The 17837-nt window shown below is 40.6% G+C and overlaps 1 protein-coding gene across 7 annotated transcripts in view; it reads right to left on the bottom strand.

Annotated features, from left to right (window-relative positions):
- The window catches only part of CTNND2 (catenin delta 2), a 529021-nt gene that overhangs the window by 277047 nt on the left and 234137 nt on the right, over nucleotides 1–17837 (bottom strand). For all 7 annotated transcript variants that reach the window (XM_082234188.1, XM_082234191.1, XM_082234190.1 and 4 more), the window contains 2 exons: nucleotides 3435–3469; nucleotides 971–1087 (listed from right to left, as the gene is read on the bottom strand). In XM_082234188.1, the coding sequence (XP_082090314.1) occupies nucleotides 971–1087; nucleotides 3435–3469 (152 nt within the window). The remainder of the gene's footprint in view (nucleotides 1–970; nucleotides 1088–3434; nucleotides 3470–17837) is intronic.

Here is a 17837-nt window from a genome sequence, read left to right as displayed (position 1 = left end):
ACCTCAAGTAAGTTACCATGGGGCAGTAAATGTAGTTAAAAAACATCATCTCAAGAGTTAGTAATATTTTTAAAATTGCATTTCATAAGTCAAATGTAAGCCATACACATATATTTTCATTTTAAGTTATACATATACATTCCACACATACCTGAACTTACAATTAAAAATACAAAGACAATTCATTACATGTAGAATCCTCCCCCCATGTTTAAACAAAAAGTATTACTTCTGTGGAAAACCAGAATATCTTAATCTACTTTGTGAGTTACAAATGTCTATATTTAGCTTGAGGAAAGCTCAGCTACAGATCCCTGATCATAAGGAAAATGTTGTGGCAAATAATTGTGCAACTTCCAGATATGAATTAGATATTGGTAGAAAATGACGTCAATCATCACCCAGTGATTATGCCAAAGTCTGCCTCCTCACACTGCCCCATTTTGTGACTAGCTCTGCCCCATATCTCACTTTTGTGACTGGTAGGCCTCAGATATCTCATGTGGGCTCTGGGGATAGAAAGGTTTACAAGCCCTATATAGGGAATACTGAAAGCCCAATTTACTTTCTGAGGCAGGCAAAATGTCAAGCATCTAAATATTTTTAAAAACCAGAAGCTGGTTCCTAAACGTTTGATGTTAGTAAACATTACATGTTTTCCCCATCTCTCCACATTTCTACCAAAGGCTACCTGCGCATAAAATAACCCCATGCTGTTTTTATCCGTATTGTGAAAGCAGCTCTAAAACAGCTTGGAGATTGTTATCCACACATCCACACACACACATAGAGTGGGGTAGGAGAAAGGCAATTGCTCACTGAATACTGCCGGTTTTCAGAAATGAAAGATAAAATAAGAACATCATAATGGCCCAGTATCCTTTCATCCTAAAAGCATATCATTTTCTGTGCAGACTGGGTTTTAATTTAGGGTAGGACACAATGAAAGGAACATTCTTTAGAAACTTACTTTCGGTAGTTGAATAGTCCTGTGGATCAAGTATTCCAGACTCTTGCAGAGATCTAATACAGGAGTCAACAAGTTCAAGACCTGTTGTGAGCTCATCTTCTATATCCTTCTGACCATCTGTAACAAAATATTGTTTTAAACATTTAAATTATCTAAAATACAGGGAAAGTGAAGGTAGGGTTATTAAGCAAAAGCTATTGGGTATTTGTAATGCTAGTCTGCAATGATCTTTACATTGCTGACTACAAACAAGTACAGAAGAGGCTAATGGGACGCGAGTGACACTGTGGTCGAAACCACTGAGCCTCTTGGGCTTGCCGATCAGAAGGACAGTGGTTCGAATCCCCACAACAGGGTGAGCTCCTGTTCCTCTGTCCAAGTGCCTGCCAACCTAGCAGTTTGAAAGCACGCAGTGCAAGTACAGTGGTGCCTCGCAAGACGAAATTAATTCGTTCTGCGAGTTTTTTCGTCTAGCGAATTTTTCGTCTTGCGAAGCACGGTGTCGGAAAAGTTTTGGAAAAGCTTCAAAAATCACCAAAAACCTCAAAAAGGGCTACCACACCGCGTTCTATGAGTTGTTCCTCGAAGTCAAGTTGCAACTGTATTAACGGTGTTAAGAAAAAGGAAACCAACTTGCAATACGTTTTCGTCTTGCGAAGCAAGCCCATAGGGAAATTCGTCTTGCGAAGCAGCTCAAAAACCGCAAAACCCTTTCGTCTAGTGAGTTTTTCGTCTTGCGAGGAATTCGTCTTGCGGGGCACCACTGTAGATAAATAGATACTGCTGTGGCAGGAAGGTAAACGGTGTTTCCGTACGCTCTGCTTTCCATCACGGTGTTCTGTTGTGCCAGAAGTGGTTAAGTCATTCTGGCCACATGACCCAGAAAGCTGTCTGTGGACAAACGCTGGCTCCTTTGGCCTTGAAAGTGAGATGAGCGCCGCAACCCCATAGTCACCTTTGACTGGACTTAACCATCCAGGGGTCCTTTACCGTTACATTTTTACTGAAGAGGCAAACTTGGTGCCAATAATGTCTACGTGCTGGATGGTGACCAACATTCCTCTGGAAATGTTACGTGTCATATAATATTTTGCTCTTCCATTTATTTCAATATGTGCTTTTTCAAGAGGCAATAACTAAATGATAATCTTTTCTCTCTTTTTCCCCAAATTGCACTTTAGCATATATACTTTTTCACATATAAGAGCTGGACAATAAATGAGTTCTTCTGGTGTGGTGTTTGACACCCAGTGTTTGTCACTCATCCAGCTGGGCCTCAGCTGAGCAGGATGGGGGAGATAGGTTACCATATCTCTGGCTCCACCAAGGATGAGGACGTTAAGCCAATGTTTATGTTATGGTTGTGTCAGGGACCTCTTGGCTCAGCCAGAGATCTGCAGGATCCTAAGCCGCTAATCGTGGTGGATCTTGCTATAGGATCGCGCCTCCAATAAATAAATAAACAATGAAACAATTCTGGTCAGTTAGGGAGACTGTACATTCCAAATTTAAAATCGTATTGAAAATACTGAATCCTTAATTTGCAGTCGTTTCCGTTATACGAATGGGCCAGGGAACAGTCAAATAGTGTGTGGGGGGTTTTTTGGGGGGGGAACTAAATTTTTGAATTAACAAAATTATGGCCCCTTTGGGGTGCCATTGACGCCAGCTGTGCCTTGGTAACTATAAACAACAGCTCTGAAAGTTTCTCAGTGCCATAAAACAGGATGTAAGTATTGTGGCCTAAATAGGTGAACAACTTCGTAAGAAGAATCAACAGACTGGGAGAATGTCATACTGATCTGTAGTTCAGTTTATTGTCATTAAGGGACACAAACCTCCTAAACTGATGCCCTCCAGATGTTTTGGACTACAACTCCCATAATCCCACACCATTCGCCATGCTATCTGGGTCTGATGGGTATTGTAGTCCAAAAGATCTAGAGGACACCAGGCTAAGGAAGGTTGCCAGTAACCTTAATGGATAAACTCGTATATCTTTTTTTATTTTATGATGTTAATCTCTCTTATTGCTAGTTTATTATGTGTATAAAGTTGCTTTGACATTCCCCCCCTATATTTTTAATACTTTAATTTTAACAAATCACTTCATGCTTGATTTATGAAAATCTGTTCAGGGTGGGTGTTGGGAAGTAAACAATTGGTAACTTCCTACTTGGTTTGATTTATGACTCAGAGGGTTCTGTGAGTAACTGATGCTCTGGGAATAGAGAAACATACCAAGTTGTTAACTGACATACTTGTTCGGCAATAATTTATACTGTTTCTATAAGATTATGGAAATACTGTCTGGGAGAAGTATAACATTATCCCAATTATAAAATATTTGCAGCTTGGCTGCAGTATTTCCATAACAAAAGCACAGTTAGGGCAAAGCACCTGAAAATAGTGGCTCTACAAGAAAGAAAAGTTCAACACAGCATTCTACAAAATTATAATTTACCTTGTGTTTGCCAGTGAAACTGTTCTTCAGTTGAACTGCAGTGAAATGAAACAAAAACCATACAAAATATGTGTTAGAACTCAGAAAAGTCTCGGAGAATCTGTTTTTAACTATATGAGTTTGAAACCGAGTAGTACATCTCTCACACTTGATGCTGTTTTCATTTTGAAACCAACTGGCAAGGACCCTATTTTGTACCTTCATTCATATGAGAGATTACCCACCGTTCTTCCCTCCATTGGCATTATTCTGCACTATACTGAAACCATTTCTAAAAGTCCCCCAATTCCCTGAAACAGATTTCCAGGGGGCAATGCTCTCTACAAAGAAGGTAAAAAAGTCTGCTCCGTTCAGAGAAGGAAGTTAGGATCCAAGCCACTGGATTAATATTAAGAAAAACTTGACCAGAACCAAAACTAGGCAAAGAGAGTAATAGCGCACTGTTTCTCAGAAGATATACCAGCGTCAATAGTACCCAGCTGTCAAAAATATTGGAAATATTTGAATGCTCTCTTTTGCTATAATGAAAAATAAATTGTCTTTGTTACAAGTGAATACTAGCACAGAGTGCCCATGCATAACCGGAATGGCCTGGGAAGGTGAACTTTCATGAAGGCATCCTCTATTTTAAGGACTGCACTGCACAAGTCTGGTTTTAACATAAAGAACCATAAGAAAGGAGAATAGGAACCCATCAGCTGACTAAGCAAGAACTCAGGTTGTCTGTGTCCTGGCTCTCAGGAAGCACAAGGAACTTGAATTTGGAGTACAGTTTCTGCCCAAAACTTCAATGCTCAAATCAGTAGAGTGCGAAGGCAAAATGGAGTTCAAAGGCATGATGGGTGCCATGTATGGCTAGGCAAGCTAAGACGTTGATCCAAATAGCAACATGCTCTCTTGGGTCCCATTATATGGAATCAAGGGAAGCCCAACTTCAATGTCCCAAGCAGGATTGTCACTGGGACTGAGTTAGCAAATGGGAAATCCTTCGGGATCACTGGACCTGAGTTATCTGTTTGTGCCTGCGCTGGCATTTCTGTGACTTAGGCGACAGAGGAGGCAACAGCTGTGGCTCAGAACCGGATTGAGTGGCAGATTCATCCTGAGAGGATGGGCTAAGGATGGGCTCTGGGAGTGCCAGAGACTCAAGAGGGTGCTGAGAATGGAGGCGAGGCTGGCAAGAGAACTGGGAGTTAAGTGGGTGCAGTGTCCCTGGGTGACAGAAGAGCAGACAGAGTGGAGCATTCTGACTGGAAATCAACAGGGAAAGTTAGATATTACATATAGGCCCATCTTGATGCCATTGGGAGTTTTCTTTCTAAATCAACAAACTTTTTCAGCAAGGGGCTGGTTCACTGTCCCTCAGACCTTGTGGGGGAGGCAGACTATATTTGGGGGAGGGGATGAACGAATTCCTATGCCACACAAATAACCCAGAGATGCATTTTAAATAAAAGCACACATTCTACTCATGTAAAAACACGCTGATTCCCAGACCGTCCGCAGGCCGGATTGAGAAGGTGATTGGGCTGCATCCGGCCCCCGGGCCTTAAGTTTGCCTACCCCTGCCCTAAATCTTAATAGCAGCAAAAGGTTAGGGGTTTTTCACTGGTATCACGGCTGCAGGGGAGGAGGATTAAACCTGTCCTCAATATGTGCTGCAGAGCCAATGAAAATCCCATCCACCTAACAAAAATGAAAAACCCAGACCCTGACTCGCTCCAAGTTAGCTTGTTAAATCTCAAGCGTAGTTTGGCCCTCAGACATTGCCCTATTAGTGAGCAATGTCTGGAAAGAAAAAGAAAAAGGGTAATAACTGACACAAACTATTCCTAAGCATCAGCAGCAAAAAAAGAAGCATGACAATATCTCTTGCATTTTAAAATATTTGATGGGTAATTAAAAACAATTCTCCCAAATCCCCTGAGTGTAATAATTTCCTCAGTGAAGATTAGTATTGCAATAATATGTGCATAAATATATAATAAAATTACGTTACACAAACTATTTAACAACAACAGGAAATCCCTCTGAAATGTAACATTTGTATCTTTTAATCCTCAGATGAGGCCTTAGATAAAGTATAAAAATTAGGTCTGAAAAAGTAACATACATCCGCCTCAGAACAGTCAACAAAGTTTTGTATCCTTGTGAATCCAGCTATGACTTTCCAGCTGAGTGTCCTCAATCTATCCAAATAACTTCTCTGGAGGGCTTTTAACTGCCATAACACAGAATATTTGTTCTGATGTTTAATCCCCAGTTCCAATCCTCTCCTGGAATTTTGTTTTTGAGAGATTACCTATTTCATCATAGTAAAGATTCCCTGCTTGCGAAGGTCAGTGCCACAAGAAAGAGCTCTTGATTTGCCTCCATATTGCCAAATACATAATCCCTCCCTCACAGGGCCAACAACACCACAAAAATTGCCTATTATGATACGATTCACTTGAGTGAGATAAATGTGCCATCCAAGGGGCTCCTGGAATTCGGAATTCTTGAGTAAAACTATAACAAAACGCTTAATGTATCTAGTACTCCAATATTTCCCAAACCTTCCTCTATAATACTTAAATATAGCTCCTAGACACTTCTTCCTATATTATATTAAAAGCTAGTTTTCATTTTGTCACACTTTGTCTACCCTTATCCAAATGTCCACAATACATTTTGTTGCCCTGTGTACCGCAGTACCTTCTAGCTTCCTGTCATTCCAATCGAAATCCCAGTCCCCACTGCTTTCTGCTGCATATAAGGGAGGAATACTGCATTTCTTAAAGTTAGGGGCCACAATTCTATTCCCCCATAGAAAGGACATGAAGCACATGTGCACAAGCCATGATAATTATGGTTTATGGTTTGGGCCTCTGTCAGGCTGGCACAGCCCCTCATAAACCACTGTCCTGAGTCTGCCCCCAGTGCTTACTTGCCAGTGGCCTGCCAGTCCCTGACACCTACTGTACAAAGGGGTGGGGGTGGAAATCATATTTGTTGCTCTGCCCACTTTCATCCTGGGTGCTACCCAACACCAGCTTGTGGCTGCCCAAAAGGAAATGTGGCCCATGGTTTGAAAAAGGTGCCCCATCCCTGACTTTAAACAATACCTGGCCAGAGTCAAAAGAATGTTAATACCCCTGTGCAGTCAGGAGATATATTTTTTCAATTGGAGCAAAGTGTTAGAAGCTTGTTTCTTGATATAAAGACCACTCTGGGGTGTGCTAAAGAGGCAGAGGCACATGTTTTTGAAAATATGACATGTGGGGGGAGGGAGATGTAGAAAGTGGCAGAGAGGAAGCATGCTGAGCTTTGAACTTTGTAAGCTAATAGCATCTGGGGATGTAGGAATGCCTCTCTCTGGGCATCTGATGCGGAAAGGAGTGCTGCTGTTGGAGGATATTTAAAATATTCCGCTTTATAGAAACACATTAAGTTTTCAGTCATTACTTCTTCGAAAGAGAACCAGTGCTGGATAAGTGCTGACCGTGGAACTTCTCGCACAGCTCAAAGAACTGGGATGTGCATAACAAAGCAATATAGACCCCGGTGAAATCTACACACATATAAAAAACGTTGTGGATTTTAATTTTTTTAAAAAAAGTTTTGAAAAATATATTGCATTTGCCATAGCTCAACATCGCCATCTAGTGTCACATTTGTATAATGCACTTTACAACACACTTTTATTTGCAGCTGTATAGCTGAGTCCTCTATATAATGCGATGTAGAAAAACGATATATTGTTTCACCTTTAAGTTTTGGAGCCCAGCTTTTTTTCTGGCCCAAAACCGAAGACACACTTTACATTTATACATTTTCTTCGTCGGTTCCCAGAATAGGCAGACAGGCAAGCATTGCCCATGAAACTTTATGATAGTCCAATTAATATTGTCTCCCAAAATTTTGTCTCCCCTTCACCCAGTCAATTATGACTCAGGGCTTTCTGAGCAGTAGTGAAGCTCCTGGAATCCCCCTGGATCTGTCAGTTGTAGCACAGGCTGTATCAATGCTTGCAGGATCTCCCTGCTATGTGGGCACAACGTGGTGGGTGTATCCAGTATGACAACTTAATTTTCCAAAGGCTCACTTCAGCTCCTTCCCACAGCATGCTTGTGTGCCCCACAACACAGTCTGGGTATCACTGCTATGGAGTGGTTTTGGCCATAACTGATGCATATTAGTCTTATGAACAGGAATGCAATAGTACACCAAATTTTGCCATCTGCCATTAACATACCCATCGTAGCTCGTATTCAGGTAACCAAAATAAAAGATGGATCACATTGTCTGGAACCGAGCAAGGATTGCAAAACAGATGTATTACAGCCAGACAAGATGCATAATATGGAGAAGCAAGGCAGAACATGTCATGGAGAAAGACGGTGCTAGCCATCTGAACTTTCAGTGTTAACTATATTATTGACTCAAGCAGTTGTCTTGTTTGAAAGTTAAAATATCTATGTATACAGTGCTTACCTAGGAAGCTTTGTCATGTTATCCAAGCCCATTGGTTCACCTGGAACCTTTTGCATGCGAAGTGAATCATAGAATCATAGAATCATAGAGTTGGAAGAGACCACAAGGACCATCGAGTCCAACCCCCTGCCAAGCAGGAAAAACACCATGAGAGCACTCCTGACATATGGTTGTCAAGCCTCTGCTTAAAGACCTCCAAAGTAGGAGACTCCACCACACTCCTTGGCAGCAAATTCCACAGTCGAACAGCTCTTACTGTCAGGAAGTTCTTCCTAATGTTTAGGTGGAATCTTCTTTCTTGTAGTTTGGATCCATTGCTCCGTGTCCGCTTCTCTGGAGCAGCAGAAAACAACCTTTCTCCCTCCTCTATGTGACATCCTTTTATATATTTGAACATGGCTATCATATCACCCCTTAACCTCCTCTTCTCCAGGCTAAACATGCCCAGCTCCCTTAGCCGTTCCTCATAAGGCATCGTTTCCAGGCCTTTGACCATTTTGGTTGCCCTCCTCTGGACACGTTCCAGTTTGTCAGTGTCCTTCTTGAACTGTGGTGCCCAGAACTGGACACAGTACTCCAGGTGAGGTCTGACCAGAGCAGAATACAGTGGCACTATTACTTCCCTTGATCTAGATGCTATACTCCTATTGATGCAGCCCAGAATTGCATTGGCTTTTTTAGCTGCCGCGTCACATCCTTTATTCCTGAGTTATGGCTTTCCCCCCTTCTGTCTTGTGTTGTGTAATATTATTATATTATCATATCTTGATAATTGGTACTGTAGCTGAACATCTGCTAAGGGAAGGGGAAGAAGAAGAAGAAGAAGAAGAAGCAGCAGCAGCAGCAGCAGCAGCAGCAGCAAAGGAGTGTTACTGAGACTGTGTGGTTAGGCTGTTGCTCTCTGGAGTGAGATGCATGGGTTCTAACCCTGCTGCTATTCCCCTTGGCACACCACATTATTGTTGCATTTGGGAAACTGAAGGTAGTGGCTTTGCTTCAACACCTGTGATTTCATAAGAGCCTCCATTGCCACTGCTTGTGAAAGAGATACAATAAGCATAATCAGCTTTGGCACAATCATGATCATGTACTAATAACACAGTAATCATAAAGTAGAACTGTAACAGGCATGAATAAGGAGCCTGTTCTCACCACCCCACCTTGCCGTGTAAACGTGCTGCCACTAGTAAGAAAGATCAATAATTAATTCAAGCTAGAGCTTGCTAGAAATTAGTAATAAAATTTTTGTAGGGCATTTTCTGTTTCACAACATTTTCTGTTTCACAACAGTCTGAGCTGCAAAAATGTTTGGGTCCGTTATCTGTACCTAAACAACCTTCAACCATGTTCACTGTTCTGTGCTGGGTTTTATGGCACAGCAAGAATGCCTTTTCAATGCTTTGCTAAAGCAGTATGTATTACATTATATGACCTGTGGGCTGGGATCTAAAGAGCTACCTTAAGCATGCCCAAGGAAGGGCTTGAGAGCGCCCAGTGGGACATTTGAGCCCCCCTCCCTTTTGAACAACAGAACTACATGCCTTATCACAGTCTGTTTTCTTTTTTTCAACTGGTTAGTTTCCAAAGCGGCTTACCATGTGGAACAGGGATCTGCTGTTTGAGAAACTGTTTCTCTCCGCGAAAGAAGGGAACCAGAAGAATATGCTGTGTGATCCGGTATTGGAGTAGAACAGTGGCTCTTAACTGATAGTCCGTGGACCAGAGGGGGTCTGTGACACATGCCCATCAACTGTCTGGTACACCCTGTTTTTTTTTTGGGGGGGACATGCTCTAACGCAAGAACATGGCACCCAAAAATGTGTGAGATCCTGGTGCCCCAAATTGCCCATTTTTGGGCGCCGTGCTCTCGTGTGGGTCATGTGATGCGCAGGAGTGTGGCCCTGAAGATGTGTTCTATGCTGGGACATGTTGGAGGGTATGGTGGCCCCATTCACATAACAAAAACTACCACAGAGATATCAACGTTTTCAAAAATAGCAGGTCTACGACATGGCTTTTGAAAAACAGGGGGTTCGCAGTACTTAACCAACTGGGAACCACTGGTGAAAAGCACTCAGTCCAACGCATTCCTCCCCTAACGCTGCCTCATTGAATAGGTCATTTTGTGGGTGAGCCAGGAGAATTTTGAATCTGTATTCTGAGACCAACTCATTGGCGTGGCTGCTACTTTATCCCAGGGCAGTGCTATAGCAACTGGACACACGGCTCTATCTCTGAAGAACAGGGACATGCAGCTTTGCATGAAAGTGATGGTTACTTGCCGCAAATAATCAGACAAATGTTCATAAACGATGAGCACAAACATCAGCTTTTGGTACAGTGTGAGAATAGTGTTTGTGTGTGGTGGTGGGAGCCAAAAATGAACAATCGTGTGTGGTGTTCAACCGCGTTTTACACAGAGGAGACCCACTGAAATTAATTACGTCTACTCTGAGTAAAAGTTAGCTGAATATCACCCAATTCACCCCTAACCTCTTTGCAGGGATTGACAATGGCCAATGGGATAGCCAAAGGGTATTCATATTTCCAGCACATTGTGGTAACAGATAGCTCTTTGGAGAGTTCGTTTTTGTTTCACTCCCAGGCTCACATGGAAACTACTGGTTGGGAAGCAGATGCCTGGAATCACTTCTTAGTCTAAAACTTGAGTCCTCCAAATTAAAACCATTCACTGTTCTTCAACTGTGATAAAAACGAAGGTATAAGCTTTCAGAATACAACTCCTGGTTCATTCAGACAGAATGGTAACATTTTGTTTCATCATTAAAATCCACAGAGATTTACCCAGGGTATTCACTGGGGAGTCATCCCAATAATCTTGCACATCAGAATCAGTGATCACCACTAAAGAGACCACTCAAATTACTTATTGTAGCATTTAAGACTCCTGATACTCTTATTTCAAACTCAATGTATTTTTATCACTCAACGGGATTTCTAATGAATCCCAATAAGGAAAGAGATCTGAGTCAGCTGTTGAGTGAGGGATATAAATATTGATCACACCTAAAGTTTGTTATTAATCAATAAGTATATTTTCTTTTTATTTGGTATCCGTTTGTGCTCCTTCAAGGTCATCACGGATAGAAAGTTAATTTGCTCCACCTGCCATGATCTGCCCATTGGCTTTAACCTTTCAAGCATCCTTTTGAAAGAAAGCAAATCCTATTATTTTTAAATGGTCCCTCACACCATGTTTCTTACAGGGATTTGATCAGATAATCTTGAATAAAATGCCTCCCTGAATGATCTAAAATGTTTTTCTTGAACCTTCAATATTATTGTTCAGTAGTAATCTCTCTCCCCCACATTAGAAACTTGTGTAGTAGCTGCGAGTGCCATAGAGGTCTTTGCTGTTTTGGCTACTAGAGACATATTTGTCTGAGCTATACTTGGACAGTGGTTTGAGTTATAATCCTAACATTTAACAAAAAACATACTTTTCACTGATTCACACTTCTGTCTGAATTCAGCACAGATTTGTCTACATTAGAAAACAAACTGTAAGGGTGCTGAGAATTATAGCTCTGTATGAGGGGCAAGTTCCCATGATTCTTTGGGGGGAGTCATGTACTTTCAATGTGCTTTAAATGTGTGGTGTGTATACCATCTAACAGTCACATATGAGGCTAGAATAGCAAGAAAAAGTACACATGGTGGCTGAACACGCTTGATAAATACAATTGTAGTATTGCTATGAAATCCCATCTGGTTAATTAATTTGACCATTATAATAATCTGAAGGAAATCAAAAGGGTGAGGAACACCTAATATATAAAGAATTGCCAAAAACTATGAATGTGTAACCAGCGCATCAACTGCAATGTGCTTAATGTGTACCTTATTAGGCATGTTAAATTAACTGCTGTTGCTTTCACACAACCCAGTGCATCAGGTAAAGATATCGTAAGTCTTCATCACCAACAGTTAATGTGAGTACTAAAAAAATGTTTTTTTTGTCTAAATCTATACTGATGGCATTATATTTAATTCTAGCCTGTGTGTTGGCACTGCAAACTGTCTTGTAAATTACAAACAAAATGTGACAATAGGGAGTATACTCAAGTGACGTTCTGACATAGTTAAAGAAGTGCACTTTTTAATTATGGTGATGTTAATGTCTTGTAGCTATGTACAGTGATTCATCAGGAAGATCAACATAGCTAAATTGTTAAGTAAGTCATGGGGGTTGCACAGTAGTGCTGAATAAATGAGCCTTCCATTGTCTTACTGGTTAATTTATCTTTCTTTGTCACTAACTTATTTGTAAAACATCTATTCCTGCATATTTTTTCTTAGCATGAACAGATTATGTCATTTCTCATGAGGTTTTTGACGCTATAGGTTTCTGTGCATCCCTTTTCAATTCCCTCATACACAGAAGGTGAGAAGTACCCATAGAAATCAATGGAGAAATGTAGGATTTCAAGGTATATTGGTTTAGGCACAATGATTGGGTCCAGCCCTCCCCCACCCCCATAAACAAACAAACAAACAAACAAACTCACACCACAATGGAGGAGGGAATACAGGGAATGGAGTGGTTGGAATGCATTTTGCATTGTACTAGTCTGTTGCAGAGCCCTAGTTGTCTTAACCAGAGCACCACAACATGTTATACTTTCATGTCACAACTCAACACAGTAGAGATAAGAACATTAATTCAATGATATGGCAGTTTATTGCACAGCCCTATGTACAAAACTCAGTGATCATGAAACAGGATTTGGGAATGAGCAACCCATACCCCAAGAGGAGTGTAAAAGAAAAACAGAAAATGGTAGGGTTGAGCATCTTAGCAGTTAAAAAAACAACATCAGTTGGTAATTCAAATATTTATATAGCATTTCAATTCAAAGATGACGATTCTACATAGCAAATGCTGTAATAGTGTATATATAGCACATTTTAATTATTCTGGGCATTTCACATGCATAAACCAATAGTTCTATGATTCATCAAGGTAAATCTTAAATTATTTGCATATTGTTATTGAATTTTATGTCAGGATTAAAAAACAACAACACTTCACCTGTTCATATCTGTGCTGCAGCGGAAATCCTTTATATTGGGCCATAGGCATGGGCCAGATATTAGGAGTGGTGTTATTGTAATTTATCATACATTTACATTGAATAAAGGCATGTTATCTTCCCAAATATTCAGTCTAAAAAACCCCTCATTATTTAATTTGACGTATTTAGCCTATACAGTATTCACAACTGAGACAGTGTCTGTGTTGTTGTTATAGATTAGTGTAAGAAAATGAATTGACCAGGGGGTGATGGTTAAGTGACGTAATATGGCCACTGGTCCCATCACCTCCTGGCAAATAGAAAGGGAAGAAATGGAGGCAGTGAGAGATTTTACTTTCTTGGGCTCCATGATTACTGCAGATGGTGACAGAAGCCACAAAATTAAAAGACGCCTGCTTCTTGGGAGAAAAGCAATGACAAACCTAGACAGCACCTTAAAAAGCAGAGACATCACCTTGCCAACAAAGGTCCATATAGTTAAAGCTATGGTTTTCCCAGTAGTGGTGTATGGAAGTGAGAGCTGGACCATAAAGAAGGCTGATCACCAAAGAATTGATGCTTTTGAATTATGGTGCTGGAGGAGACTCTTGAGAGTTCCATTGACTGCAAGAAGATCAAGCCTATCCATCCTTAAGGAAATCAGCCCTGAGTGCTCACTGAAAGAACAGACCCTGAAGCCGAGGCTCCAATACTTTGGCCACCTCATGAGAAGAGAAGACTCCCTGGAAAAGACCCTGATGTTGGGAAAGATTGAGGGCACAAGGAGAAGGGGACGACAGAGGACAAGATGGTGGGACAGCATTCTCGAAGCTACCAGCATGAGTTTGACCAAACTGTGGGAGGCAGTGGAATACAGGAGTGCCTGGCGTGCTCTGCTCCATGGGGTCATGAAGAGTCGGACACGACTAAACGACTAAACAACAACAAGAAGAAAATGAGTTGACCAGAGGGTGATGGTTAAGTGACCTAATTTTACTCTCAGGTACATGACAATAAATCTTGGGAAACATCGGTGACATTAAAATCTGGCTTCGTGAGTTCAAATGTGCAATAGTCCCTTTCCCACACATTCTTCAAAAGTGTTAGAGAGGTAACCAGAGGCCTTCCTCCTGGCCATAGTAGACCAATTGGTGTTAAAGAAGGATAGAACTTTTTTTATGTATGCTACAGCAGCAGCAAGAATTCTCATCGCAAAGCATTGGAAGACACAAGATCTACCCACCTTGGAAGATTGGCAGATGCAACTAATGGACTACATGGAAATGGCGGAAATGACTGGCAGAATCCGAGATCAGGGAGAGGAGACGGTGGAGGAAGATTGGAAGAAATTTAAAATTTATTTGCAGAAATATTGTAAAATTTATGAATGTTAAGGACATTGAAATGAATCGCAGGGGTTTTAGCAACAAAGTAAAATGTAAGATTGGATTAACAACAGATAAATTAATAGGATATGAATTTGCTGAATTAACTTTTAAAAAGGGATAGAAGAACGGGAGACGTGAGGAAGTCTGGAAAATAAGCTAATTGAAGATGAGAAATTAAGAAAGAGGGAATTTGTGTTTTTTGTTATTATATGTTTTTTTTTCTTTTTTTTCTTTTTTTTGATGTGTTTAATGTTTGTATTTTTGTATTGTATTTTTTGTGACTTTGTATCTTCTTTGTCTTTTATTGTGAAAATTTAATAAAATATTTATAAAAAAAACAAAACAAAAGTGTTAGAGAAGTATTTTCTGAACTGGCTTTACAGCATCACTTTCTGCCTCTTTAGGATTCCACCTCAGCTTCTCCATGAGCCTCCTACTTTTCTGCTCATGCCTGCCTTCCTAACAGCTCCTCCGTGGGCTGCACTCTGATCTTTATAAAAATGGACTGATGGATCCACATCTGTCACTGCAATTGCAGCTTAATCTTTTTTAGGTTTAGTACAGTCCACTTACATGAATAACCACTTAATGAAAAGACTTGTTCAGAACACGATGACAGGTCCAAGCCAACATTTATCAGGCTTGTGTTGTAAAGAGAAAATGCATTCCACACATCGAGCAGTGTGTGGTATTTTGCAGAAACCATTAAAGCTCTAATTTCAAAGGTTCGCCTTGCCAGCCACCTAATTCGTCTGTAGACATGGGATGGTGTGCTGTATTTAAAATGTATAATGTCCAAAATAAGCATTATAAATACAATTGCTTAAACCAAAACTAGCAACCCTCTATTGACACTAATGAGGCTATTTTATGACATAATTAGCTCATGTCAGACAAAAGCAAATGTGCACCACTTTGTCAATACCAGGGGCATTGATACTTCATTCCTGATTGTTCCTTGCATATTGGTTCCAGTGTATCTACAGCATATTAAATACTTTAATTAAGGGAGCAATACAACCCACAACCATGTATTTCTGCTCTGTTTATAGAGTATATATTAACCATTGCTGTTTGTCATTATCTGTGTTTCCAAGTTATGGTATTGTTTTGTTTTATAAGAAACCAAAATCGACAGATTCACCCATCCTTAGTAACAACAAAGAGAAGAATGATTTAATGAAGGAGTGTTTTTTTGGGGTGGGGTGGGGTAAGGCTAAGGCACCGCTCAGAGCTTTCAGTGTTTAGTAAGCTTTTCCACTGATATTACTGTCCATACTTTTTGCCTCCATGGGGATAGATGTAGATTGTCCAGACCAGTGTTAGAAACAGAGATATGAAAGCTAGGAGCTAAATAGCACCTTAAACCTAGGTTATGGGAGCAACAACGGAATGTCTAGGTGCACTTTTTACTAACAAGAATACAAAGCTGAAAATGAATGAACTGCAGCTAAGATCTTATGTACATTTTTCGAGGCCGCCAAGACAGAAATGCTGCCTTTCTGTAAGGCCATCTGCGAGGCGGAACCTATCAGCTTGCCTGATGCTGCAGTCATCTCTTGGAAGTTGAGTGGGGAGGAATTTCTCCTCCCACACCCTCAGGGCCAGCAGTGGCAGTTTTCATCTGAAATCTTATGTGCATTACTGTGCCCAGAGCTCAGAAACTGCTCGCATTTATGAAATTCCCTTTCACAAAATGCGCCTAGAACAATGGGAGATTTGAATGCTGGTCCAGATTCTCTCCCCGCCCCCAGTTTTGAGCAATCATTTACTTTGCTGCTATGAGTAAAGAATGCCATCAATTCTTCATACTAATCTTTTTGTTTTTCATGAAAAATAGACAGTAAGCCAAGTTGTGCTGTACACTGGGCTGTTTGGTGTGTGATGAGACTCAGTCCTTGTTTTCAGGGGGACCTCACAGGAACTCAGTTCTGACACCTTCTTCATTGCCATTCTAAGAGAACAAGGGAGGTGTTCATGGTGAGCTCCATCACCTCTTTTTTCTAGAAAAATAGAACTGAAGAGACTTATTTCCACAAAGGCTGCTGAACTGTATTACGTTCCCACCATATATGCCACACTTATTCTAAGTTCACTACACTTTCTCCAGCACAAAGGAGATGCTGCTGGATTAACCCAGTGTTTGCATGTTATTTTAAACCATAGTTAATGGTGGTTTAACATGAACAGTCTATTGCTGCATGCTGCTCAAAAGTCTTGAAAAAAAAATGTATGAAGAGGAATTATTAGCGCTACTAACATTCCCGACACAGAGTATCAGAAACTGACCCACCCCCAAAATCACACCTAAATCAATTGTTTAGACGTTGGGTTCATTTCTGGTCAAAATGTATTATGTGTATAATGTATGAGTCTTACTCTCATGCAAAAGATGAAATTCAAATCCATCCTTATTTTTAGGCAGATAAAACATCTATGAAATGATATTCCAAAGATACAAATAATTATAGTAGACACTTTACAAGAAGCATTATACAACAGATGGTCGACAATTCTTCTTCGCTCTGCAAATGTTTTTTAAATGGTGATGAATGCTATACTTCAAGCTGGAATCTCTTTTTGTCAACTCCTAAGGGAGCTTCGAAGAGCTGAAATCTGATCATTCCCCAGATGCCTGGCAAATCAGTTTCAGCAGAAATGGATGTATGCATGAACGCTACAAGGAATTCATGTTCAGTAAGTCCCACCCATGACACTCTTCATTGGCCAAAAGATTCCCTTCTGGGGATAAAAGCTACTAGGTTACACCGAGACCTTTCAAAGCCGTGGCCTAGCTTGATTGTTCTTCTGCCAACCTCACACTACTCCCAATTTCTCTTTTAATGTAATGGGCAGTTGGAACTGGACCACAGTTCCACTCAGCTATGAAGCTTCCTTGGTGGTTGTGGGCAAATCATTGTCTCTTAAAGCTGATCTGTTGTTGTTTAAACCTTTTGACTCCTGCAGAGTCCAAGCATGTTCTTAAAATGGCATCACATCAGTCACTTTTTTTATTGCTGAGTTGTAGCCAACTAGGTTTTCCCAGTTTGAAATAGGAAAACTGCCTATTGCAAGTGAGCCCTTTGCCCTTATATGCTCCCCCTCCTTAAATTACAAAAGTACCCCCAACTTCTCAGCTACAAATGAAGTGGCAAATGGAGGACTCGGCTATATCTTCTCTTAGTATTACAAGGAGTAAATGAGTTAGTCCTATATACATTGGCTTGGGATCCTTAGAGGAAGAGTAAAATAAAAAAAATATGATGAATGAAATACAATAAACTGCAGAGCAAGCAGAATCCAAACTGTTTGTGGCTCTATAGATCAAAAGAAGCAAGTTGTTCCAGGAAGGTAAAAGGAAGGCAGTGCTCTAGCCACCAATGGAGCGTTGATCTGTTTCTGTTGAATGGTCTATAAATTCAAGCATTTTGAAAAGGGGAGTCTGGTTTGATCTGGCAAAGCACTTCTCAACTACTTAAGAAAGAGAGCATACCCAGGACTGGTTA

Source organism: Podarcis vaucheri, assembly GCF_965113315.1.
Source record: "Podarcis vaucheri genome assembly, chromosome: 8".
Lineage (NCBI taxonomy): Eukaryota > Metazoa > Chordata > Lepidosauria > Squamata > Lacertidae > Podarcis > Podarcis vaucheri.
The sequence above is the reverse complement of the archived record's forward strand: the minus strand, read 5'-3'. Positions and strand labels throughout refer to the sequence as shown.